The sequence below is a fragment of the Papaver somniferum genome, chromosome 3, assembly GCF_003573695.1.
Source record: "Papaver somniferum cultivar HN1 chromosome 3, ASM357369v1, whole genome shotgun sequence".
Taxonomy (NCBI): Eukaryota; Viridiplantae; Streptophyta; class Magnoliopsida; order Ranunculales; family Papaveraceae; genus Papaver; species Papaver somniferum.
This window is the reverse complement of record NC_039360.1, coordinates 158,576,391-158,602,373: the sequence shown is the minus strand read 5'-3', so window position 1 is coordinate 158,602,373 and position 25,983 is coordinate 158,576,391. Positions and strand designations below refer to the sequence as shown.

General features: G+C 35.0%; 3 protein-coding genes across 7 annotated transcripts; 1 reads left to right on the top strand and 2 right to left on the bottom strand.

The window, feature by feature from the left end:
- Nucleotides 1-3,069: 3,069 nt before the first annotated feature.
- LOC113360180 lies at nt 3,070-4,296 on the bottom strand. The gene is made up of 2 exons (XM_026603717.1): nt 3,870-4,296; nt 3,070-3,167 (listed from the first exon to the last, which is right to left on the bottom strand). Exons 1-2 carry the CDS (start codon nt 4,294-4,296, stop codon nt 3,070-3,072), a joined length of 525 nt encoding a protein of 174 aa, XP_026459502.1.
- A 7,253-nt stretch (nt 4,297-11,549) lies between these two features.
- On the bottom strand, nt 11,550-12,365 carry LOC113361744. Of its 2 annotated transcripts, XM_026604883.1 has the most exons (3): nt 12,287-12,365; nt 11,929-12,202; nt 11,550-11,851 (listed from the first exon to the last, which is right to left on the bottom strand). In XM_026604883.1, exons 1-3 carry the CDS (start codon nt 12,312-12,314, stop codon nt 11,788-11,790), a joined length of 366 nt encoding a protein of 121 aa, XP_026460668.1. In that variant the 5' UTR covers nt 12,315-12,365; the 3' UTR covers nt 11,550-11,787. The 2 variants fall into 2 exon arrangements, with proteins under 2 accessions (XP_026460668.1, XP_026460667.1); XM_026604882.1 differs by having other exon boundaries at nt 11,550-12,202.
- Nucleotides 12,366-21,015: 8,650 nt separating this feature from the next.
- On the top strand, nt 21,016-24,355 carry LOC113361743 (alpha-soluble NSF attachment protein-like). Of its 4 annotated transcripts, XM_026604881.1 has the most exons (6): nt 21,156-21,288; nt 21,510-21,562; nt 21,734-21,888; nt 22,103-22,262; nt 22,353-22,400; nt 24,223-24,355. In XM_026604881.1, exons 1-6 carry the CDS (start codon nt 21,276-21,278, stop codon nt 24,265-24,267), a joined length of 474 nt encoding a protein of 157 aa, XP_026460666.1. In that variant the 5' UTR covers nt 21,156-21,275; the 3' UTR covers nt 24,268-24,355. The 4 variants fall into 4 exon arrangements, with proteins under 4 accessions (XP_026460663.1, XP_026460665.1, XP_026460664.1 ...); XM_026604878.1 differs by lacking the exon at nt 21,510-21,562 and having other exon boundaries at nt 21,016-21,288; XM_026604880.1 differs by lacking the exons at nt 21,510-21,562; nt 24,223-24,355 and adding an exon at nt 22,750-22,886 and having other exon boundaries at nt 21,016-21,288.
- Nucleotides 24,356-25,983: the final 1,628 nt, after the last annotated feature.

Sequence of the window (25,983 nt, the reverse complement as noted above, 5' to 3'; positions counted from 1 at the left end):
GAGATTGAGTGTAAAATAGGAGGTTGCAGAGTGAATCATCACCTGCAGGAAGAATAAGCCACAAAGAAAATAAACTGCAAACTGCAGTCGTTATTTCTAGTGTCTTATTTTTCCTACATCCTAGCGTCTTAAATTTTGTAACAGTCCATTGTAACAAGTAGCTTCAGTTTGCAACAAATATTGTAACAGTGATTTCTGTAACGCCTATATAGCGTTGCAGATTCATTGTTTTATTAATAAAAACACCATTTGAGCTATAAATCATATTTTTTTGAGTGTGTTTTTATCATGAGAAGCTAGACCTCAACACTGGGTCGACGGAGGAAGCCGGACTTTATACATGGTGAATTTGTTTTATTTTCTATTTGACTTTTGCACTTAATTAAAATAGAATTATGATTTGAAAAAATTAGTTATTATTTTATTAAATGGGTCATGCTTGCTTAGATGTTTGATGTCCCATGCTTACGATTTATAACTAATGTTTGGATAATCTACCTTGGCAAGAATAAGAGTCGATGTTGTTTTATTTGTCGAGCGATAATTGTTTGAGAATGAATAATTGAACCTATTGATATGAGTTTGGCCGAATCCTAGACCCAGTAACTCTCTATTTTATTCCTTTAAAATTAATCTTAACAAGTCTTAGAGTTCGAATCTTTACTACTACAACAACCACAATCAAAAATCCAAATCATTTTGGCGCCGCCAACGCGGATTTGTTTTTAGATTAATTTTAGGTTTATTTTTTTTTATTTTTTTTGTTATTATTTGTATAGTATTTCATTTTATTTTAGATTATTTTTTTTCCTTTTTATGTGTTTCTTTTTGTATTTCTTTTCAGGGAATTTTTGAGGATGATGACTTCTTCCGAGGAGACGTCACCTAAGATGACATTGGCAGAATATAAGCGTAGAAATTCAAATCAGCATGCATCCTCATCCGAGACGACGCTTGGTGAATACATGCAGAGGAAACGGTATGGAGTTTTTGATCCACATGTGGTAAGTGAAGAATCTCCTTTAGAGATATACGAGAAGTATTATAAACACACACCACCTAGTTTGGAACAAAGATTGATAATTCTTGAATGTCAAAGATTATTTGCTGATGATGATGATGAATCATGTAGTGACTCTCTGTCCCATACTGAATATATAGATGACCCTGTGAATGATTGTGTAGATGATTCGTCTAATTTATTAGAAGAACCTATCTCACAAGATCTTTCACCCAGCTTAGAGGTTGTTTCTAGTCCCTTAGACTTCCAAAAGTTACCTAATTTAGGGTTATAATTATGTGCTCCAAAAATTTTGTTGGAATACTTTGCATCCAAATACCCATAGGACGTCCCTGTTTTTAATTCCGTGCATGAGCCAATTGACAATTTCCCAGTCCCAATAGTATCCCCATATTTTGTTCTTTATGCACTTCCTTGTGCAGTAAAAACTTGGTTTAGGGGTAAATCTTTGTTTTTGATAGTTTCAGTGTCTCCGCATCGTTATAACATAAGTGTGAAGCTGTCATTTACAAATGTTGTATTTTGGGTCGATCCCCAAATTTTCAGGTTGTTAATTTTTGGGGATCCTTTTTTGTACATTCCAGTATGTGTATGTGTATTTTATTTTTATTTTTATATTTTCGTTTACTTTTTTTTTCATCTTATGGATTTCCCATCTTAAATTTTGCATTGGATGACTCAATTACATTGAGGACAATGTAATGTGTTAAGTGTGGGGGAGTGGTTAACGTTTTACTTTTCTTTTTCAGGAATTTCCTTGCATGTTATGACCAGCTGTTTAGCGGGTCTCCAAAAAAAAAAAATGATCAGCTGTGTAGCGGGTCTATATAAAAAAAATGATTGTTAGGGTTATGACCAGCTGTGTAGCGGGTCTTAAAAAAAAAAAAAATTATGACCAGCTGTGTAGCGGGTCTCTCTATGTCTCTTATTATATGACCAGCTGTGTAGCGGGTCAGTTTTCTGTTTTGCTCGAGGACTAGCAAAATGTAAGTGTGGGGGAACTTGATGAGCACGAAAGTGCGACACATTTTCACCCATAAATCCATTAGCTGGGACTCATTTTATCACTCATAAACTTGTTTGTAGGTGTTTTTGTGAAATAAGCTCTTTTGGAGAAAGTTGCTCGAAAAGTGGTTTTTTTACCCCGGAGGACACGTGTTATTCGGACTCTCACCGTTGGATAAGGGGCACCTAAATTACTTAGGGGCAACCCAGGTCACCCCAAAAGGCATCTTCTATTCGCACCCCAGTTCAGGATAGGGGCACTTCATCTTCAACAATTCAAATTTTGAGTTTTGGCGGGAAATTTTGAACTTCACGGAACAAAATTAGGGTTTGTGTTTGTGGTGTAAATAATGAGATTCAATCGCTGAAACTTCTTGGGTGAGTCTGTTAAAGCTTAACAGGGTTGGTATGATTGATGGAATTCATAAAATTTGGCTGGGTTTGCTAGAATCATGGATCTGAAGCAACACAATTTTGGCGGGAAAGTTGTTATTCACGGACCAGAATTAGGGTATGAGAATTCGAAGCTTTGTAGTGAGATTTAATGGCTATAATTGTTTGGGATAACTCCATTAGGTGAAACATGGCCGGTAAGGGTCTTAGAATCAATCCAGGTTGGCTGGATAATTGGATCCAAAGAAAACAGGGTTCACGGGTTTGACTGTATCTGCGTGTATTTGTGGAAGTGATTTGGCTGAAATTTAATCGGATTTTTGGTCGGAATTGGTTGCAGAATGACCTGTTTCATTCAAACAGGGAAGGTATGTGTGTTGGAATTGATCAAATATGGCTGCAACGTGGAGATTGGTTGAAACAGTGAAAGAATATTCTCGAGAGATATTTTTGGTATTTTGTTGAGATATTCTTGGTGGTAGCATGTGGCTGGATGGAGTTCAATTCATTCAAGAGTCGTGTATCAAAGTAATTGGAACATGTCAATACCAGCAGAGCGCGTGAGGAGATAAAAAAAGGAAGAAAATACCCGTACCTTGCATGGAGAATAATCAAAAATATTTTGCATTTACTCGAGAGATTTGGAGTCGCTATGGGTATAAATAAGTTTCTGGGAATCCTAGAAGGATATTGAGAGTTTGGGGCAGAGACTGAGTGTAAAATAAGAGGTTGCAGAGTGAATCATCACCTGCAGGAAGAATAAGCCACAAAGAAAATAAGACTGCAAACTGCAGTCGTTATTTCTAGTGTCTTATTTTTCCTACATCCTAGCGTCTTAAATTTTGTAACAGTCCATTGTAACAAGTAGCTTCAGTTTGCAACAAATATTGTAACAGTGATTTCTGTAACGCCTATATAGCGTTGCAGATTCATTGTTTTATTAATAAAAACACCATTTGAGCTATAAATCATTTTTTTTTTTGAGTGTGTTTTTATCATGAGAAGCTAGACCTCAACACTGGGTCGACGGAGGAAGCCGGACTTTATACATGGGTGAATTTGTTTTATTTTCTATTTGACTTTTGCACTTAATTAAAATAGAATTATGGTTTGAAAAAATTAGTTATTATTTTATTAGATGGGTCATGCTTGCTTAGATGTTTGATGTACCATGCTTACGATTTATAACTAATGTTTGGAGAATCTACCTTGGCAAGAATAAGAGTCGATGTTGTTTTATTTGTCGAGCGATAACTGTTTGAGAATGAATAATTGAACCTATTGATATGAGTTTGGCCGAATCCTAGACCCAGTAACTCTCTATTTTATTCCTTTAAAATTAATCTTAACAAGTCTTAGAGTTTGAATCTTTACTACTACAACAACCACAATCAAAAAAAAATATTTTCATTTTGGCGCCGCCGACGCGGATTTGTTTTTAGATTAGTACCTTGAGGAGCTACCTTGAAGCCAGAAACAAGGTTTCGAGCAGCGGCAGATTTGAACATCAAAGAAAGAACCTCAGCAACCAGAATAAATAGGAATGGTGATATAGGGTCACCTTGCCTGATCCCTTTTTCGCTTCTAAATAAATTAGTCGCTTCACCCTTGATTAGAACAACAAACCTAGGAGTTGATATACACCAGTTTTTCCATTTAGAACCAAAGCAAAATATGTCCAGAGTATTATCGACACACCCCCAATTTACATTGTCGAAAGCCTTTTCGAAGTCCACTTTGCAAATAATACCTGTAAGTTGTTGTGTTAATATTGAGTTAATAAGTTCTGAGGAAATCGGAATTCCATCATGAATTTGCCTACCCTGCATAAAAGCACCTTGAACATCTGAAATAATAGAAGGCATAACAGACTTCATTCTTTCTGCCAACAACTTAAAAATAATTTTATACACACTACCAATCAAACTGATAGGTCTGAAATTAGTTAAAGAGAGTGCACCATTATACTTTAGAATTAAAGTGATATTAGTACAGTTAATTCTCCAATTCAGAGCACTAGTTTCCTAAAATTATTTCATCACCAACATTAGATCATCTTTAATAACCTCCCAAGCATGTTTATAAAACTCTAAAGTGAAGCCATCAGGCCCTGGACTCTTGTATTATGATAAAAAGAAGATTGCAGAGGAAACTAGGAATTTTCTTCTTTGTTCTCTGATAAACATAAGTCTAGGCCTGATTTTTACCATTTGGAAATGCCCTCTATTTCTACTATGGAGAGTATTAATCTTGAAACACCTATGTCTATTGAGGAGGTAAAGAATGTGGTGGATCATTTTGGGGTGAACAAGAATACAAATATATATTAAGGCTTTATTGGTTATATCTCTACTCTTCCACATTGATTGCGAAGAATATAGTTTTATTTGCTGGCTTTATTGGTCACTTCATTATTACAAAACAAAGCTAGGCTAAGTTTGTCTGTGTTAGTGGTGGTCAGGATTTGTCCAGGCAAAGATAAATCAAGGGTTGTGGTTTTCCTGACCACTCCCTACAACTCGCACGCGTGACGTTAATCATAATATTATGAATGAAATGAATAATCAAGTCAAGATATGGATTTTCAAAAATTATAACGGAGAGGTTCGAACTCATGACCTATTGTGTCATAAGAGTGGCCTCTAACCAGTGTTCCACCTTGGTTGGAATTAATAGAAAAGATAAATCAACGGTGGTGGTTTGTTCAACTTAAATATCATAATTGCTTTATTAATTAGTGTTTCACTAATTGCACATAATAAATAATCTATTCATTATAAAGTGTTCTTTAATTAGTGTTTCACTAATTGCTCATAATAAATGACTAATTATTTTTTAATTATAAATGTTTTCTTAATTAATTATAATATTTATTTCTATTAATAAGTAATTTTGATAAATAATATCAATAGACTTTTTTGGTGACAATGAGTAGTTGAAGATATAGAGACCGAAAGATTAGTGGTGGTTAAGGGCGGAGCCAAGCACAATTATATTTATTTTTGTTCTTTTATCGTAAAATGGGATACAAAGTCCATTTTTCACATGTATCCAACTTGCAAAGAATTTTTTCTCCCTCTTTCCTCAAAATCCTGGCTCCGCCCCTGATTTGTGGTGGAAGAAGTAGTGACGGTGATAGTGATGGACAATATTAATTTTATGTTTTTGTTACAACATCGATAACATCGTAGTGTGGAAGATGTAGTTGGTTGTTTTAACACTTTTGATAAATGAAGGTACCATATATTTTAGGGATGATATCATACAAGACAATATTTTCATGATCGTAGTTGGATCACCCAAATGGTACCCCTGTTATCTTTGGTACTATATCGTATAAATCATAATTTTTTGATGTTAAAATAAAATTGATTGCAATAAAAAAAACAATATATACAAGGAAAAAAAAAATGAAACTAATCAATTGACGATATTTTGTGCAATCAAACCTCATACATGGCATTTGCGATTGAAAATTAGAATTGCGTCCAACAACCTACATGGGGTGGGCGGCAGTGATGGTGGCAGTGGTGGAGTCAAAAATTGACATTGAGGAGGCCTACTTTTTTTTTTTAAAGAAACATGTAAACTTTGGTGGACTAAACCATAAATATATATGGACAAAGTACTATTTATAAAATAAACTAAAAAATTTATGTAGTTATTAAAAATTTAAGGGGTTAGAGACAGGTTAGTCAACCCTTGGCTCTGCCACTAGATGATGGTGGATAAAAAAAAATGGATTCATATGGTTTTATGGTGGTGGCGGGTATTGGTGAACAAAAACATATTATGCTAATTTCGTAACGCCAATATGTAGCGTTATATTATAAAGTATAAAACATGGTTGATCATTCTAATGTTAAAATAAACTCGATAAAACACATGTCCATTTTAAAAAATTGGTGCAATCAATTGCCATGTTATGTAATAACTAAACGAACGACACGAATCAAGATCAGAACATATGAAATTATTTATAATATATTTGTCTATGTAAAGAGTGGTCAGGATTTGTCCTTGGCAAAGATAAATTTACCGCTGGGGTTTGTTCAACTTAACCATTTTTAAATGTTTCATTAATTAGTGTCTCATTAATTTTTCATAATGATTAATTAAATTTCTATTGTAAATGTCCCTTTAATAATCTAACATAAATAAATAATTTTATTAATAAATAATTTTACTAAAAACTAAATTAATTCTAACGGTGGCGGGTGTTTGTGAATGGTGGAGGCGGTAACATTACTATTGGTGGAAGAAATAGTGGTGGTGGATGGTTTTTATGGTGGTGGGTGTTGGTAATAGTAGTGGATAACAATAGTTTTTGCTTTTTAGTGAGTTTTATTGACCGAGTAAAAGAAAAATCTTCACAAAACATGCAACATTGTATTTTGAAAGATGTATTTGGTTTTTTTTAGCACGATTGATAAAGACAAAAACCAAATATTTCGAGGATGATAACGGAACGTATAAGACAATATGATCATGACTGTTGGATCACCGAAACGGTATCTGTATTATATAAAGGCAATTGGTGTACCCGCGTAAGAGAAAATTATCGCTCTCTCAAGTACTATTACATTCTTTTTCCTGAAAGACCATCAATGTCGAGTTGTTTCGCGACAACTGCCTCTAAAGTTAACAACGTACTTTCACTCAATTCCCGATATAAAACCTTATTGATTGGGAAAATGTATTTACATTCTAAAATATTTGTTTGAAAATTATGTTTGTTCATCAAAATCATCATAAAAAACTTTAAATCATAAATCTAAATTTTTCCTCCGATGTTTATAGAATATTTTTTATATTTTACATTCTCAAATCATGCGACCTCTTGATTACAAATCAACAATATCAAATTACGGATCATTGTATAGGTTTCATTCACTGGGTTAGAAGGTATATTAGGTACAGATGGGTAAATCACACAAAGAAGAACATGTCTGAGAATAGTTCAATAATTTGGTCAAGAAATAAGGTCAAAAATTCAAGATTAACTTTCTATAGGACTAATTAGATCGGCTTCGATAGGAGCCGATTAAAATATGGATTAATAATAATTTCCATGTAAGACAGTTGCAAAACATAGTTTGGCTAACTCTGCCTATGTAAAGAGTGGTTAAGATTTGTCCTTCCTCAATTGTTATGTTATGTGACAAGAAGGTGATATCTAAGATTGAGGTACAATTCAAATCTATTAGATTCATACCATTTACAACTGGACGCCTTGAAAAAAAAACTGACGTGTTGTTATTATTATTACAGTTAAGGGATACATTGACCACACTTGCGCAAATATCTCACTTCGCAAATGATTGGTGTTCCATGTACTGTCAAATTAATTAAGGAAATGAATATAGTTTCCTTAGTTACAACACATTTCCCATATTATATTACAATTTTAAAACCCTTATCATCTAAAACACCACAAGAAACAAGATTTTTGCAGATGTCCGGAACATGAGGAACTTCATTCAAAGTGAGAGTCTTTCCAGAAGTGAGCTTGAGCCCAACTTTGCTTTTTCCTACCCGAAGCTGCAGATGAGTTACCCATATAGAGTTTCTCGCCTTCCACTACCTTATTATGAGAGGTGAACATATCTCTGTTTCCACAGACATATTTGGTAGCACCAGAGTCTACCCACCAGTCTCTCACATTTGTTACCAAATTTACTTCAGACACCGTGCCAGAAAATTCGTCTTTGTTGTTTTCAACAAAATTACATTATTTTTATTTTTAAGGTCCTTACGGTTTCTACAGTGAACCGCCATATGTCCAGGATTTCCGCAAGCATAGAAATCACCCTTAAGGTCAGAAGCAGTGTCCGGAGCATTTTGGATATAGTAACTTAGACCCGATGTAAGACTTATGTTATTTTTTTTATTTTTTTAGTTTTTCACAATCTATTTATTTAAGAAAAAAGAACATCGCAAATACATAACATCAACAAAAATTGTATAGATTGCGTTTGACAATAATGGCTACTGATGGTCCGGAAACGATAAAAGAAAGGAATTGTTGTAGAAGAATTGTTGGAATATACAACGGATTGCTTGATACGAATGAAAGAGGTATAACTATTTCGATTCTGAAATCACATAAAGTTCACAGTAGAAGATGACATCAAGTTTAAAGCTATTAACAAACATAATATGGCTAACTAAAATGTTAAAAACAAATAGGATATATAACTTAGAAAGCCGTGGGACTTGAAGAGGACAATTTTGAAAACTACAATCTTCGAAAGCAACGATCCACAATACCATCATTTTTTTTTTATAAATATTCAACGTAGAAGATGTCAACTTTTGGTAAAGGATCTATTCACAACCTATTAATTTGAAATAGGATTCGGGAGTAAAATATGTGTTCAAGGTTCTTTATGAGGTAATGTGTCGCCAGATTTTATTCCAAGTGAAGGTAGGAACATATAGAAGTGACAAAATGTCCAAGACTTTTGAAGTTACCAAAGCCTTCGTTAAGACGAACTGCTGGGCACAATACTTTGTTGAAGATTTAATGGCAGAGGTTCGCATATATACAATCCCTTCGAAAAGGTAATGGGTGCACATTTTAAACATTGTCATCTGATGGATGTTGAAAAATTACAGGAAAATTTTGTCACATTGGAGAGTTTGTATCATCCGTTCGATGCAAAAAAATACTATTCTCTGCCTATTTGGAGGATCGACAACATGACCATTATAGATGAGTCAGCTGGAGCGAAATAGGAGCTTGTGGAGACTTTTATGGACGATATTAATTAGTTGATTTCACTGAGATGAGCTGCTAACAACATATTTCCAAAAAGTATTTAAACTTCCATGTTCATGTAGAGCATTATCTCATTATAAGCAATGAACCTAAATAAAAAAGTGTCTGGAAGTTAAAGATTATATTTCTTTCGTTTGAGCAAATTTCCGGCGGTAAAATATTAAAGGAAAAAGAGAAGAAAACCCCAACAATTTTTATGACAAACTCATATTAAATCATAAGGAGTTGATAAGTATTCGGGACACAAATTATACAATATATTAAAAATGAACCAACATCATGGCCCATGCCGTTACGGTACGCGTTAAGAGCTAGTTAACTATATAATACAAGGCTCATACTAGATATATTTGTCAAACATATTTTCAAGTGGTGACTGAGCCCTTTAGCTCTAGAAAATTACAAAATTCCCAAAAGATGAAGCAGAATGTATTAAAATCGTCATTGAAATTTATGCCCATTAAGATAAATGTCTAGCTCCATACATGATGTTAGGTTCCTTTATGGGTTTATCGCGCCTATCAGTATTCGGAAAATGGGTTATATGATCATAGGCCCTAAATCATGGGAGTAATAGATTTGTAAAATATAGGTCTGGGTGAAAAGACATAAAAAATATTAGCTATATATACCCTTTGTTTTAAACTTTATTTTTTTTCTTATCATTTTCTCTCACCTATTTATTTTCTTTATATCCAATTAAAATTAATCACGAGAAATGTCTTAACTTCCGAAATACAAGTCGGATTTTAATAAAATTTATATTTTCGGTAAGGGCTGAAAATCTCTACAAAATAAGATCCATTGTTGATATGAAATTTGAAAAAAAAAAAAAAATTAAACCTGACCGATAATACATTATGCACCCGGGTGCAACCTGGGCAAAATTTATTTTCTATAAAAATATACATTATGCACCCAGGTGCAACCTGACCAAAAATTATTTTCTATAAGAATATGTATTATGCACCTAGGTGCAACCTAACTAAAATTTATTTCTTGTGAGCATGTCTATTTCATACAGGAACCAAAAGAAAATATATTATGCACCCAGGTGCAACCAAGCCAAAACTATTTCCCTTCAGAACATACATTATGCACTCGGGTGCATCTAAACCAAAACCTATTTTTCTGTTAGAATATCCATTATGCACTCAGGTGCATTCCTACTAATATTGTCTTACATATGCAACACCGGTTCCCATTGATGCAGGAAACATCAGTAAAATTGAAATCTTGCTAGCAAGTCTATGATAAATCAACAATCATTACAATTTACGCCTGCTAATGTGACTCATAAGGTTGTTATTTGCCATACCCACTGCTACTAAGCACCAGATAACTAAATGTTAAACTTTTCTTCTTTACGCTGTTAGCCAGGCATCTACATACTGACTGATACATATCTAACCACTTTCAAATTAAACCAAAAAAATTCAAAATTTCAAACAGCATCTACTTTCTCTCGTACATTTTGATTAATTTTGAACTTGTATCATCGAAAAGAATTGGTAGCAAAGTGGATCAACAATAGCACAGGTCTAGTGAACAGTGTTATATATAGTAAGGAAAGAATACCAGAAGCAATATATCCACCATTGAAGCCCTTGGCCAGTGAACCGCACCCACATGCTCCAGCTGCATTTATCAATTCAACTGGAAATCAATCTACATTTCACTAACTAAAAAGCACTTGTAATAATCCAAACTAGAAACATAAAAATTAGAGGATTAAAATCTTACAGCTGAAATGCAGACTTAAATCACTAGTCTAATTAAACACCATTTGAGCCTATTTTCAAGATACAAATCAAAGCCCATGTTTCTCTAATAAATTCTCGTCTAATTGATCGACTCAATAACCCCGATAATTAAATAGGTATAAAAGGCTAAAACCCCCGGAAGAAGAAGAAAAAAAAGTCTGAAATCTCAAAGTTTGTCAATCAACGGTATCATACAATAGCCTCACTAACCAGATTTTTGTATCAAACCCAGCTTCAAACTAATCAAAAAGTCCAAAATCAAAACTAAATTTTAACAGATAAAAAGGAAAATGGGGATTGAAATAATAATACATACCCATTGAATTTCAGGTTTAAGATGATTTAGTGAGTGTGAAATGAAAGGAATTGAATTTCAAGATCTAATCCAAAGAAGGAATTCATGTCAGAGAATAGACGGAGATAAACTAAAGAAAAGAGACGGGATATTTTAGTTTTAATATCTGGGTGATATATCCAATCTGGATATTAGAAAAGTATCATGAAGAGTCTTGGACATTAGAAACGTCTTGATATTTTACTTCTCTTTTAGACCCAAGAATTCAAATTAATTAACCAAAAAACTGATCAGTCAGTATTACAACCTTTGTGGTCTATTTATTACGCTTGAGTATTTCTGGATTTTCTTTTAGCGCATCCATACATAATTCCTGATTCCGTCGCTGCTGTTCCGGTACTGATGATGTATGAATATTCATACACCACTTCCACTACAAGGGCATGGTGGTGGTGGAGGTGGTGATTGTGGAGGGGGTGACGGTGGAAGTGAATGATTTATTTTGCAGCAACAAGGGCACACAAGTAGATCAATAAGAACTGTTGTGCCAAATTGGAAATCCTGGAAGCAGACTTGCCTGGTCACCGTACCTCCTACGCGATCACATTTAGTTTTACAATTGTTAACACAAAGTTTGCAATCAATCAATGAATTACGTAGCAGATTAAACCTTTTCTTTTCTCCAAGTGGACATTGATTCCAATAGATGGGTTTGCTGGGTGGTGGAGTTGAGGATGGTAACGCACAACAGCACTTGCATATGGCCTGATCCGTACCCCAAAAGTTGCATTCAACCTGAGATACTTCTCTTCCTTGCGACTTACATTGGGTTATGCACTGGTCTTGACAACCATAGCAGTAAACTGTAGGACGATCAACTGATTTAGTCTGTACTTGAATTTCCCCGGAGGCACACGAAATGGCTGCTCCAGCTGATGGCATCTCTACACAAAAGGAAACAAGCTAGTAGATGTAAAAACTATAATCATACAAAATAAGGAGAGGACTGAAAAAAATGAGCTACTTACGCAGCATCAACGTATACCCTACTACCATGCCAGCAAAAAGCAAAAACCCAGCCGAAGAAAAATTTCTGTTAGTAAACTCCATGATCATGATCAGTAATATATATGGAGAACTTGTTTTTATGTTAATGAGAGTTGATGTGTATTTATCCAGATCTAGATAACATTTTGGATATAGAAAATCTACAAATATCAATAAACCATCCAGCTAGGTAGGAGGATATAGCTGGGAGGATACATAAATAGATGGACCCTCTCAATTAATTAAGCTCCAGAATGTCACCATGGTGCATGATTCAACAATAGCGACAGCTACTTGCTCGTATTAATTCCAGACGACTAAAAGATAGCAGCTACTTGCTCATATATATTACCTCCATCTCATGGATCATTTTCATGGAATATCTTGGTTGAGTTTTGCTGTCTAAATATTATCACCGTGTACTTTACTAGTCTAGAGCCAAGCTTGCACGTAGCAATTCGTTGCACATATTGTTTCATTTGGTTGACAACTTGAGTGTACATCTAGAGATACTGCAAACATGTATCATCATCATCATCTAATAAATTGAATATTTTAAGTAATCATGAGTGATAGACTAGCGAGCAAAATTTTGAAAAGAGGATTTCAGTGATAACATAGTGTGGAAAGACGTTTGTCGAAAACCAGACCAAGTCTATTGTTCTCAAGAAAAAGTTACTGAGATCAAACGGAAATGATTTATCCACCGAGAGATAAATCCCACAAAACACACCGCAAGAGATAAAAAGGGGGATCCACATTCCATTTTTACCATCCCAATACAAGAGTCACTAAATGACTGCCACACCATCAGTTCACGGACAAATCTCGGTTGAAAGTTTCGGTGGGTCTATCATTTCCCGAGATCAAATTGATCTAAAGTTACAAAGAGTATCAGCACAGCCGACCTTTGACCAGAGACTTCTTTAGTTTGAAAGAAGAATCATAAGACAGCCAACAATGAAGAATGGGCTTTGATACATACACCGATACAGTGTGCACCGAGGGGATTTAACTGTCCTTAGCATCCGGAGGTGGTGGGCAGGTATGGGTCCCATCCCCTCTCACACGGTGCCCATCACCATACTCAAATTCGGTGCATCTATCATTTTCCATGAAGAATATCTCTCAAAAAGGAATTGTGGCGTAGTTTGTTGCCTACTATGTAATTTACTTTTTTTAAGAAATGTAATAAAATCATTATTTTTCTATTCATTTTTCCTAATAATGTAAAATTTGGGTCGGGCACCTGTCAGTGCCATTTTTGATAAGGGTTTGACAGGCTCATTTCCGCTGTGAGCATCTTTAACTAGAGGTGAGCATTTGGCCCGTAATCTGTGGATTTAACCGGGACCAACCGTTCATTTGTGGATGGACGTCCGAACCGTTCATTAATGGGTTGGATGAGGATGGAATTTTTGAAATCCAACGGATGACGGATCGGGACCGGATGTAATCTTGAAAATCCGTTGGACATCCATATCCATTAAATTAAGGGCATTTATATAGTTCTAGAAAATACTATGGATTATTTAATAAGTTTTTAGATGTTTACTTGGGGTGTTGTACATGACATTTTTATATTTGTATACATATATAGGATATGTAGGTTTTATAAGGAGTCTTTTGTGTTAGCTTTATTTTCATTACTATAGATTTTAACTAAAACAAATCCATTGGATTATCCGCATCCAATCCGTCCATCCGTGGATCCATTGGATATGGATTGGATGCGGATGCCAAATTTGAAATTCGTAGTACAATGGATTGGATGCGGATGAGGCGAAAACCGGTCCATACCCGCCCATGCTCACCCCTATCTCCAACAGTTGGTGTAAAATATCCTACGTAGAAGTCTAACTAAGATTTTTACTTGGGAAATTATACACATATAGTAAATATAGGACTCCATAGTTCAAAATATATCTCCAATAATAAAGAATTTAATCTTAGAATATTTTATACGATAAAACCTTAATCTACGATTATTACTTTCACTAATTATCTCCAATAGATAATAAGTATCTCCAATGGATTATGATTTTAATTTGCAGTGAACGGTTATGTTCTAGAGTACTTAAGACTACCGTGTTGATCGAAGGAGTGAAGAAATTGGAAGACCAGCAGTGCGAGTTGCATTTGTTGAGAAGTTGTGTTCGTGTGTCTAAGTTATATTTTTCTATGAGAAAAACTGATCAAGAGTAGTTAACTGAGTCTCAAGCTATTTTTGACTCTCATCTGTCTCAGCATATGCGGCATATTGTTACGAATGATGGACCTGGTTGGGGCTTGTTGTAGCAACGTATTGCTTCCTTTCTGCTTAGGTTTGGGGAGCTTGGGATTTATTTTATGGATGATGCGGTGCACTACTGCTTCTTAGCATCGCATATCCAAACTCAACCTTTCCATGCCATTATACTTCACAACACATCTCTTCAGGAGGTTGACATTGGTGTGCATCGTGTTGTTGAGATGTTTTCGAGTGTGTGTGGTCCTTGTGATCTTACTGGCCCCTCACATGAAGACCCTGGGAGTTAAATATTTTGGCATTATCACGAAGGAGATTCCCACTAAATTTTCCATGACTACGCAAGATAGTGTGCTTTGGAAATGCAACAAGACTAGCGATGTTCAAGATTTTCTCAAGCCGTTACCTATTCAAGGGATTAACGAGAGAATAGGTGCGATACAATTTAGCGTTGTGCTGAGTTACCGATTAGGCGTCCCCTTATTCTCTGATAATAGCGTGTGTGTTTCTTATAATAGGGACATGGATTTTTTTGGGGGACCATGCTTTGCATTGTGTGAATGAGGTAAGTCTCAAATTTCAACATGATCTTGTTCGTGACATAATTGCAGACATGTGTTTTCATGATGGGATTTCGATAAGGAAGGAAGTTGTGTTGGGATTCATGTCTAATCAGGGGAGTGGTTTGCGGCCGGCTGATGTTCTTATTTATAATTGGGGTAACGGTCGTGATGTATGTCTGGATGTGTTATGGGGTCTCATCTTTCACTGGGGAAGGATTTTGTTTTTTTCATCCTGGTTTAGCTTTGAGCAATGCGGTTTCTCGTATAAATAAGAAATATTTGGATAAATGTTTGGCTCAAAGTTATGGTTTTGGCGCTTTAGATTTTACGACGCTTGGTGATTTGGGGGATGAACTGGTTGATTATATAATCACCTTTTTAGGTTCGACGTTAATACTAAGAGATGTAATTTGTTTTTCCACAGATTAGGCATTGTTATTCAGAAAGGGGTGGGAACCCAGCTTGTTGTTAGGATTCCTTCTAGTTTCTTTCCTACAAAAATTGATTAGTTTCTCTTTAGGATCGGATAATATAAATATTAAAATTGATACATTATTGAAAAAATAAATTAATTGAATATATGAAGTGGAGGTGCAACCAAAGGTGTAAATAAGACTTTATTTAACCTGGCTAAATTGGGGCCTATAAGGATTAATTTTGGCCTATCACTACGCGACAAAAAAGAGACGTTTTGAAGTAAAATGAAAAGCCCCTTAACCAACTATTTTTTTAATGGCTAATATATTCCTGATTAATTAGTGTTAATTAGGGTGATTACTGGTAAAATATCATGTTAGATATGAAATTAACTTGTGTTAATGAATCATCTGAACATGAAAAAATTGAAAATTTGAAACTTTTTGAAGAACACCAACTCAGAATCGGTATATGTTGCCATTGGTATCAACCGATTGTAACCTCAAAAACATACAAAGATTTTCTGAAACTTGCTTCTACCCAGAATGGGTTTATATGGACTTGAAAATCAAGCGATTATCCAGAATCGGTTTATATGGGCATGAATATAAACGGATTGTGGGTAAATTTTTTATTTTTTATCTGTGAATTATGTGTTTTTAAATATCAAATAAAATTAAAATCCATTTTATGCCCGAGTTAAAGAATGAGTATGACTTCATACTCAGTTTCAAATCGTTTAAGAAGTTGTACTCGTTTTCAATTCGAGTATAAAGTTAACTCGTTTGAGTATAAACTTATACTCATTTTCACATCGGGTAAAAGCATATAGAACTATTTTCATTTTCATTTTTAATTCAAATAAAATCTAGTACAATTTCATACTCATTTTATGATCAAGTATTAACTAAAGTTTTTTTTGGTTAACCAGAATCGGTTTACACGATACATATGTAAAAACAGATTCCTAACATTGCATAACAAGAATCGGTTTTTATATATGTATCGTGTAAACCGATTCTAAAAAAAAAAAAAAAAAAAAACACAGGAAAACAATTATCTCTTCCATACCAGAATCGACCTATGTGGGCATTAACGTAGACCGATTGTGGTTCAATTTCCTCTGACCATAATGCCATCCAGGACAACCGGTCTTTGTGGGCATAAACAACAACCGTTTCTAAATGAAATCGATTTACAAGTGCACTGACGTGGACTGATTGTTATAAACCCAAAAGACTTTGATTTAAAAAAATTTGGATTGTTTGAGTGATTACATGTTATTGAAACCTACTCTAGGGGATTGGGTTAATTAGAAAAGTAGTTGATTCGAGCTAAAACGAAAAATTACCTATTTTAGTGAATTTGGTGATTATCGACAATATTTTTGTTTGATTTTAATGATTTAGTTTTTTTTTTTTTTTTTGTTATTAGGATTTAATGAGGATAAATTGGTAGTATTAAAATTTCATAGAGGGTAAAATGGTAGTTTCATCAAACTTAGACACCCCTTATAATTTTCTATGGGATGGATGAAAAAATCTATTGACCCCAATTAATCACCATAGACGCCAATTTATCCAGGTTATTTAACACCTTCGTATTTATTTTCCCATTCCTCATGTATTATATAAAACCTATTGTTGAAGATGAATTTATTATAAATGAAGGAATAACATCTTAAGTGTTATTAAAAAATAAGACTTCCGCCTTCTCTTCCATAGTCTCTTAAGACTAAATGGGGGTCTAAAATCTTACGTATCATTCGAAAAAAATGACTTCACCCTCGGAGAAAGATGCTCTTATAACATCCTAAATCATATCTTTAGATATGAATATCCTTACATGTTTAATTATTCCCTCTCCGCCTCTTTATTAGCAATGTGTAAAATTGAAACTTCCATAAATAAATAATATGAAATAACTATAAATTATCAAAAATTTTACCTTCATACCTTACATAATTAAAATTTTCGGCTTAACTCAGCAGGTATGGTTATCCCATGGATTTTAGACATACACTTGCACTAATTTGATCCAATATTTAATGATTTTCATGAAAGCGTTCATGTCCAATCCGTCCATAAACCAAGTTGGGTGTCCATCCGCCGAATCATGGACAAATTGGGTCCGGTCAGCCGGTTAGATAACTCAAGCCCACCAGTAACATAGCATTGCACAACAAAACAAGTCCAGCCCAATGTAGTCAATATCGGCCGTATCGGCCGATATATCGGGGATATTTCGGATATCGACCTTGGAGCGGTAGGATAAACATTGTATCGGCGATACGATATCTTGACAATAATATCGTCCAATGTAGTCAATATCGGCCGTATCGGCCGATATATCGAGGATATTTCAAGATATTCTTGATGGAACTTTGGATGATTTGCAAGATATTCTTGGTGAAAAAAGTAGACCAGTTGGTAATATAGGTGCATGTAGCTCTCGAAGCAAGTCTACTTACCCAACCGACTCTAAGTACGATGGATATGATACCGATCAATTGATGTTAGAAACTGATTATAGACTACTTGATGGAGCTAATGGAGTTACTGAAGATGATGATATCTATAGTGGCTCGTATGATTTTGAATAAGATTGTAATATCCTTGTTTAATTACCATTTTGGGTAGTAAACTTTAAAGTTGTTGAAGTTACTCTTTTGTTTCTAGTTTGAACTTTGTACTTGTTTAATTACCATTTTAGGCAGTAAACTTTAAAGTTGTTGAAGTTACTCTCCTATTTCTAGTTTGATCTTGTTTATTTATCATTTTAGGTAGTAAACTTTAAAGTTATTGAAGTTACTCTTGTTTTTTTGATAAAATTAATGGTAGCTATAAAATTATAGTCTCTAAATTTAGAACCGATATTATACCGATATTTGAACGATAATATCCCCGATATAAAGTCGTATCAGTGTATCGATCCTGGCCGAGATAAACCGATATCCGATATTAACTACATTTGTCCAGCCAGAAAATCATATATAAAGAGCTTATTAAAATAAAACATTTTTGTTCATTCTTATCAAGCAGACGGCAAATCAAGCGTGAAAAAAAAAAAACTTTTCTTTTCCAAAAAATTGTAACCTTTTCTTTGAAAAATAAAATACTCCCTCCGTTTCTATAAAATAGGCAGGTTTCCTTTTTTGGGTATGTCAAAAAAATACGCTTGTTTCCATATGTGGAAAGTCAAATGTTATGATTTTACTACTATACCCATTGATGAACTTTTTTCTCTCTCCATTTTCTCTCCTAATACAAAAAGGGTACCACTTCTTTCTCATCTTTCTTTAATAACAAATGAGTGGGGACCAAAGGATAGATTAGGAAAAAACATGAAAAAGTGGCTCCAATAATTAGTTTTCTTAATTTCTTTGAAAACCAAACAAACCTATTTTTAGAAACGGAGGGAATAAATAAATACACTTCCTGGTCTTCATGAACCTAAACGGCAATTCTCATCGACTAATGAGAGCTCCATATCACTGACATCATACAAAATCTTTTTATCAGCTTGTTGCATAGCTCCTAAAATAAAATCATTCACATCACCACCCGGATCATCATTTTCCATTCTTAACTACCAAAGCAAATATAGGTTGCCGAGTATTTAGCAAAATCCTCCAGATGAAAATGTAATGCCAAAAAAGAAGTACGCCAAAGCCACTCCAAAATCGTTTTGCAAGACGGAAAACGGCCTATGTGGACATACTTATTGGCCAATTGTTGGAACTGACTTCAAAAAAATATTAGCGCTGAATTTTCCTGTTTCTGCGTCTTCCATAACTTAATTTGTTTCTCTTTTCATTTCAAAATCAGACATCAATGACAATGGAAGCATGCAAACCAGATGGAGGATATGGATCTCGATAGATCATTCCTTAAGGTGTTCCATGAACATCCGGATGAAATATGTTCAATATGTGGGACGAGAGTGAAAGAGTGCACCGCGAATCTCTAAAACCGTAAATGGGGAGATTTAGTATTTCGATTCAAATATATTAAATGTGTAATGCGAGTAAGAAAAATGGTATCTAATAATCATCCCCAAGTTCCTTTTCCTGAAAAAGTGAAAATCCAACATCTTATATATATTTATCTCATCGTGCTTCCTAACATGTATTTCAGTTGAAGCAATTTTATGCCCGCCACGAATAAGACATGGGGAAAGATAATTCACTTGCCACAAGTAATATGTAGTGTTGTACCATCATACTCTCAAGTTCATTGATGATGTGCCTGATTCGAGAATACGTAAATTGTCCTAAGTAATCCGTTAATCCCGTAACCTAACCGATGGGATGGCATGGTTCCTAAAACCATTAATGATTTTAAGTATGATATAGTCGTTCTATGTTCATTTTCAATCTTTCTTCTTTTCCTACAATCTGTGTATGTAGTAAGTAATATCAACCGATTTTTGATGTTCTTCGTGAATGAGAAACATCAATTCGGAATTGGTCTACGAGTGCATGAACATCCACCGATTTTTGACTGATTTTTTTCATGTTTTAGTAATGAATTTGAAGTTAACAAGACAAAACATATATTAACCACCCGAATCAACACCAACTAATCATGATTAACTTAACCAATAATTAGATAGCAAATAATTTTTCTTCGGACCAAAAGTCAGGTTTTCTTTAGCGGGACATTTTAATGTCGATTATGTATATATAACCTGGCTCGTAAGGTACGGTAAAATAGTGAAAGGCTAGTTACTATAATCATAAAAGAAAAACACAAAAAAACTCCCTTCTTCCCTAAAAAGACGATCTTCTTATTTTAAAATTTTATCTTTCTAAAAATCGACATGTATTATTATATAAGGGTATATATTTCTAAAACTACTCAATTAATTGTTAGTATGATTTGATGATTATGTTTATGTTTGTTATGTAGTTGTTTTAAAATGTTAGTATAATTTGATTGTTAGTATAATTTGATAATTATGTTTATATTTGTTATGTAGTTGTTTTAAAATATTTTTTTAGTGATAAAGTTTATGAATATCCGTTGTCTAGTTTGAGGGATATATCGTTTTAAATTTCAATAATTATTAATCACAAGGGTAGAATCGGAAAAAAAATTCCCCTATCCATCCTGCCACAAGAACTGTGCAAACTTAAACTAACACCTTGTTTGTTTTATCCCGATTCATATGAGTCATTTGAATCTGACTCGTCTGGGTCTGACTGATATCGCCTGACTCAATATGTTTGTTTTCTTAGTCAGATCTGATTTATTTGATTTAAAAAATATGTGAGTCAGTGACTTGGTCAGATGAATTAAGGACATTTTATTACCTGACTCAAATAGGTTGGAGGGGTTAGGTCTGAGTCAACAACAAGTCAACCCCGATTCGAAAAAACAAGAATCGAGTTTGGGGCCGAGTCAAACTCAGACGTGCAGTCAGCAAAAACACTCTAGGTCGTCTATTTGGGGACAAATCCGAAGATCCTCTGGCATCCACTCACTTCCTTGCGAATTCACCGTACAGATAGATGGATCACGATTGTCACCCACTTTCTCCCTCAGCACCTACTACTTCCCCGCTTCCTCCTCCTTCTCCAGACGGCTTTCAGAGAAGTGCCCTTAAGTACAAGGAGGATCAGATAGCAAAAGGTGAAAACTCGAGAAAAATGCTCAGAAAAAGATCAATGGATGGTTTATATTTGGTTTTAATTACGAAGCTGCTGCTAGATTATATGCTGAAGCTGCTGAGTGTTACAAAATGTCAAAATCATGTAAGAATTTCTCATCTCATTTCATTCCTTAGGGTTTACATTTTCCCCAAATTCGATTGCTGAAATTTAAGGTATAGATAGATGTTCACTGAATAGTTGAGTTTAATGGTTCCCATTTCCTGAGGTGGGATTTTCTTTTGTGTGTGTGATATCTGAGTATTATGATTTATAATTCATATTTTCATCTATTCTATGGATTTCTGAATATTTTTTTGGGGCAGTAAATCTGTATATGGAAACTGGCAGCTTTCCATCGACTGCTAAATATTGCCAGGTGAATTATTTTGATATGTTATATAATGTACACTAAGAGTATGTTCGCATGGTGTTAATATTGCCATTAATATGCCATTTTTCTCTGGGATAGTGGTTAACTGAATCAGGGTACAATACACACCTTTGGAAACTTCGCGACAGTTTATGACATGGATGTTTGTGTTTGCAGGTAATTGGCAAGTTATATGAGGTTGAGCAAAATATTGAGAAAGCTCTTATTAATTTTGAGCGGGCTGCTGATCTGTTTCAAAACGAGAAACTCTCCACATTTATTGCAAACGATTGCAAGCAGAAGGTTGCACACTTTTCTGCTCAACTGGAGCAGTAAGTCGCTCCATGTCATGGATTTATCTTTTCGTATGTCACATTTCATTTGTCAATGTGCAATGTTGATGCATCCTTTCCTCTTTTAATGGTTTTGAGTCACCAAGCAACAATTGTCTCAACATGGTGTCATTGCATGAACCCCCTGAGTGCTATAATTATGGGTAATTCTAGTAAACCTTGAACAAGAAAAACATATATGTTGTGTTTACAGGTATTCTAGGGAAATTGCGATGAATGAAGATTTAGCAAAACAGTCCCTCAACAAAAACCTCTCGAAGTCTAGTGTGAAAGGTTATCTTCTCAATGCTGGTCTTTGCCAACTCTTTAAAGCCGATGCTGCTGCTGTATCCAATGCACTAGAGCACTATGAGGTCTAAATCTAATATATTTCTGTTTCTGCATCTGCAATTTCACCTTTCCAAATATCTCGATCTAAGCAGATATTGTATTTGCTTCTGCAGGAGTTGGACCCAACTTTTCCAGGAACACATGAATACAAGTTTTTGGCTGTAAGTGGTTGCCTGTGACATTTGTTCCTCATTTTCTTGTCTTCGTTGAGTGATAGAAAGTTCTGATTTAAGATTATCTCGTCTTCAAAAGACAATTAGTAGCATGAATCTTTTACCATTTTAGGTTTAGATATATTCCACTTTGTGCATATTTTAGTGTCCTATATTTTAGCATTTCATGATTCTTGAGAACTGTTGATTCCGGCATTTTGATGTTCTCATTTCGATTTGTTCCATCTGGATTGAGAAAAATTCCCAGCTAAGATAGAAAAAATATTTGGGAGAGTCGGTTTTTACTCAGGGAGTTGGAAGAATTGTATCGTAATCGACTCACTGATCATATTAATAGTTTATTTGTGGTTAGGCCCTGGAGTCCCTTGATTGAGAGCTCAATTGCAGAGATGAAGTCCATTCCGGTGTGGATGTTGATTTACAAAGTTCCTCTTCATCTCTGGAACAACTTAGGGCTTGGTCCAATAGCTAGTTTTGTGGGACAACCCTTGATGATGGATGATTGCACCATCAACAAGACTAGACTTTCATATGCAAGGGTTCTTGTTGAAATTAATTTTGATTGTCAGTTTCCTAGCGCCATTCCTTTGTGGATTGATAGTTTGTAATGAATCTCCCCGTGGAGTATCAGCGGAAACCACAAAAGTGCAATCTTTGTCAATCTTTTGGTCATTCGAGCAACAAATGTTCTTTAAAGAAAGCTACTGGGAAAGCTCACTCGAATCCTAAGAAGAAGCAAAATTCTGAGATGTTGAAAGGGTTTAAATCCTTATCTAAGGAAGGGGAAATAGAGAAGGCAGTGGAGGATATTGGGATCTCAGAGGAGACCAACCCTTCTACCTACATTGATGAGCAACCAAATCAGCAAATAACAATTGTTGGTGAAGGAGTCTTAGCTAAAGCTGCAGAGATTGGAAAGCAAGTAGAAGAACCTTCTATTAAGAGTCGAACCTATGCTAAAAGGATTAAGAGCTCATCCAAGAAGGGGAATAAGCAAATCCCAATTTGCAATTTGAATCCATATAGTGTCTTAGGTGCTGTTTCTGAAACTGTTTTGGAAGAGTTACCAAAGAGTGGTGAAAAAAATGCAAGACCAGATGAGGATAGCGGTCAGGCAAAGGCTCAAAATACTGAATCTCATGTCTTTCTGACTGCAGCAAGAGAAGACTCTGAAGATCATAACGAAGACAACAGCGATGTTAATGAAGAACATGATATTGAAGATCCCAAAGTAGATTCGTGTGAAGGTGAAGAGTCTGAATACGAAGCGGACAGTGATGTTGTGGGAGTTGCAAAGGTAATGTCAGTTGAGGAGGTCTCTCAATGGAAACCAATGACTAAAGAACAAAATTTGGATAAACTTATGAAGTTTAGTTCATCAATTGGTCTTTAGCGTGGATCTAAAGAAGTTGATGTTAAGAAAATATTTGGAGGCATCGTTGATACTTTCCATTCCTCAAAACCAATCAAAGATTTGGGTCCTAGCAATGATAATTTGGGTAGAGAGAAAAGAACCCAATACCCAAGAAGAAATTATAGTCTGTGTAGGTTAGGCTTGCACTTATATTGTTAGGCAGTTGCTGCCAATGTGCTTCTTGCAGCTTGTGTGTTGGGTCGGCTTTTTCCTTATCTTGTTTGTGCTTAGGCGCCTCTCATCTATACTTCTTTTTTCTTTTGAATAAAATTTTAACCTTTTCGAGTCAAAAAAAAAAAAAAAACTAAAAATCATCTACTACCCTCTCTAACATGAATCAAGATTATCACCCACTTTCCCCCTCAGCGCCTAATTCTTCACTTCCTCCTTCTCCAGACGGCTTTCAGAGAAATGCCTTTAAGTTCAAGGAGGATCAGATAGCAAAAGGTGAAAAACTCGAGAATAAAGCTCAGAAAAAGATCAATGGATGGGGTATATTTTGTTCTAAATATGTAGCTGCTGCTAAATTATATGTTGAAGCTGCTGAATGTTACAAATTGTCAAAATCGTGTAAGAATTCTCAGCTTATCTCATTCTTTAGTGTTTAGGTTTTGCCCAAATTCGATTGCTAAAAAACAGGATTATATGCAGAAATAGGTCTGTTCTGGACCCTCCCTTTCGTTTTAGGCCTGTTTTTTTATTTATTGCAAATCTAACCCTATGGAACGAATTCCATCCAAATCCGTTATCTCAGTCAATATCTCTTGTTGACTTGTCAATATCTCGCCAAAATCTCGTATCGAGAGATCTCGTGCAGGTGTTAAGATTACTAAATTGCCCTTTCTGTACGTGTGTCAGTAGATAGTTAATCTCACCCACGTGTGTCGATCTGAAAGCCTAATCTAAGAGTGTTGAAATCTCGAAGATAATTGAACGACTACGATGAGTAATCTGACATATGCAGATCTCAGATAAATTGGACGGTCTAGATGCTAGGACAACAAGATGATACGAGGGAAAACCCATCTAATTGCAGAAAACAGAGAGATCGATTTTGATTTTCTTCTTCCTGGTTCTCTCTGGTTACGAACTGAGAAATCCATGACTTGCAGTTGATTTGAGAGATGGTGATGAAACACAAGTAGTTTATGGTGGATTTGAGTTGGGTTTCGATCGAATTTGCAATCTGACTCTAGTTGGAGATGTTACAAAGAAATTAGGGTTGTGTGGTTATCTGCAATCGAGATGAAATTCATGAGGAATTGAAATGATTTTCAGAGATTCGACGGTTTTATTGTGATGAGAAGATGGAGATGTTGATGTCGATCGATTAGATAAATTTAATCTCCTTCTGTACTTTCATCTCATTCTTGAGTTCAGAAGAATCAATATCAAGTATTAGGGTTTGCTGCAAAATCTAGAAAAGAGGTCTAGTAACTTGATTCAAATATGGAGAAGAGAGATTTCAGGTATATAACAGATGGGTTATTCTGAATTCAAAGTTCCACATGAATCTGGGAAGGAATTTGTGGATTTTTGAGGAGATGGGTTTAAATAAGAAAAGATGATGAGCTGTTGTTGTTGGTGACCCTTTCTGAGTTCAACAGGATTGAGTTGAAGTTGTTGTTCAAGAAGAACTCACGAAGAAGATAAATTAGGAATTAAGGTTCTTTAATCGTGTTTGAATCTGAAATTGAGAAGGGGGATTTGGAACTGAAGGATTTTGCAGATTGAAGCAGATGAAGAGTTGAAAGGTTTCTGAAGCTAAATTAGGTTATGAAGATTATGAAGTTGTTGTTGCTGTTGTAGTGGCTGTTGGTGGTTTTGAGTTGGTTCTGCAACTGGAACAAGGAATTGGCCTGAGTTATGAAGAATGAGTTAGATGGATGGTTATGAATTGCAGGTCATAATGCCAATTTATTGATGCTGCTGCAATAGATTGTACAGCTACAGATGGTGCAGTTTGCAATGACTGAAGATGTAGAAAGAGATGGGGTTGTTCTGAATCAGGTAATTATGCAAAAACAAAGAAGAATTGCAGGAACAAGGTTCTGCAACTGCTGCAATTGGCAGATGATTGTGCCGGAATGAGAAGAAATCGGCCTAAACTCGGCCTGAGAAACACCAGAAAAATCCAAAACTCTGTCTGAATCATAG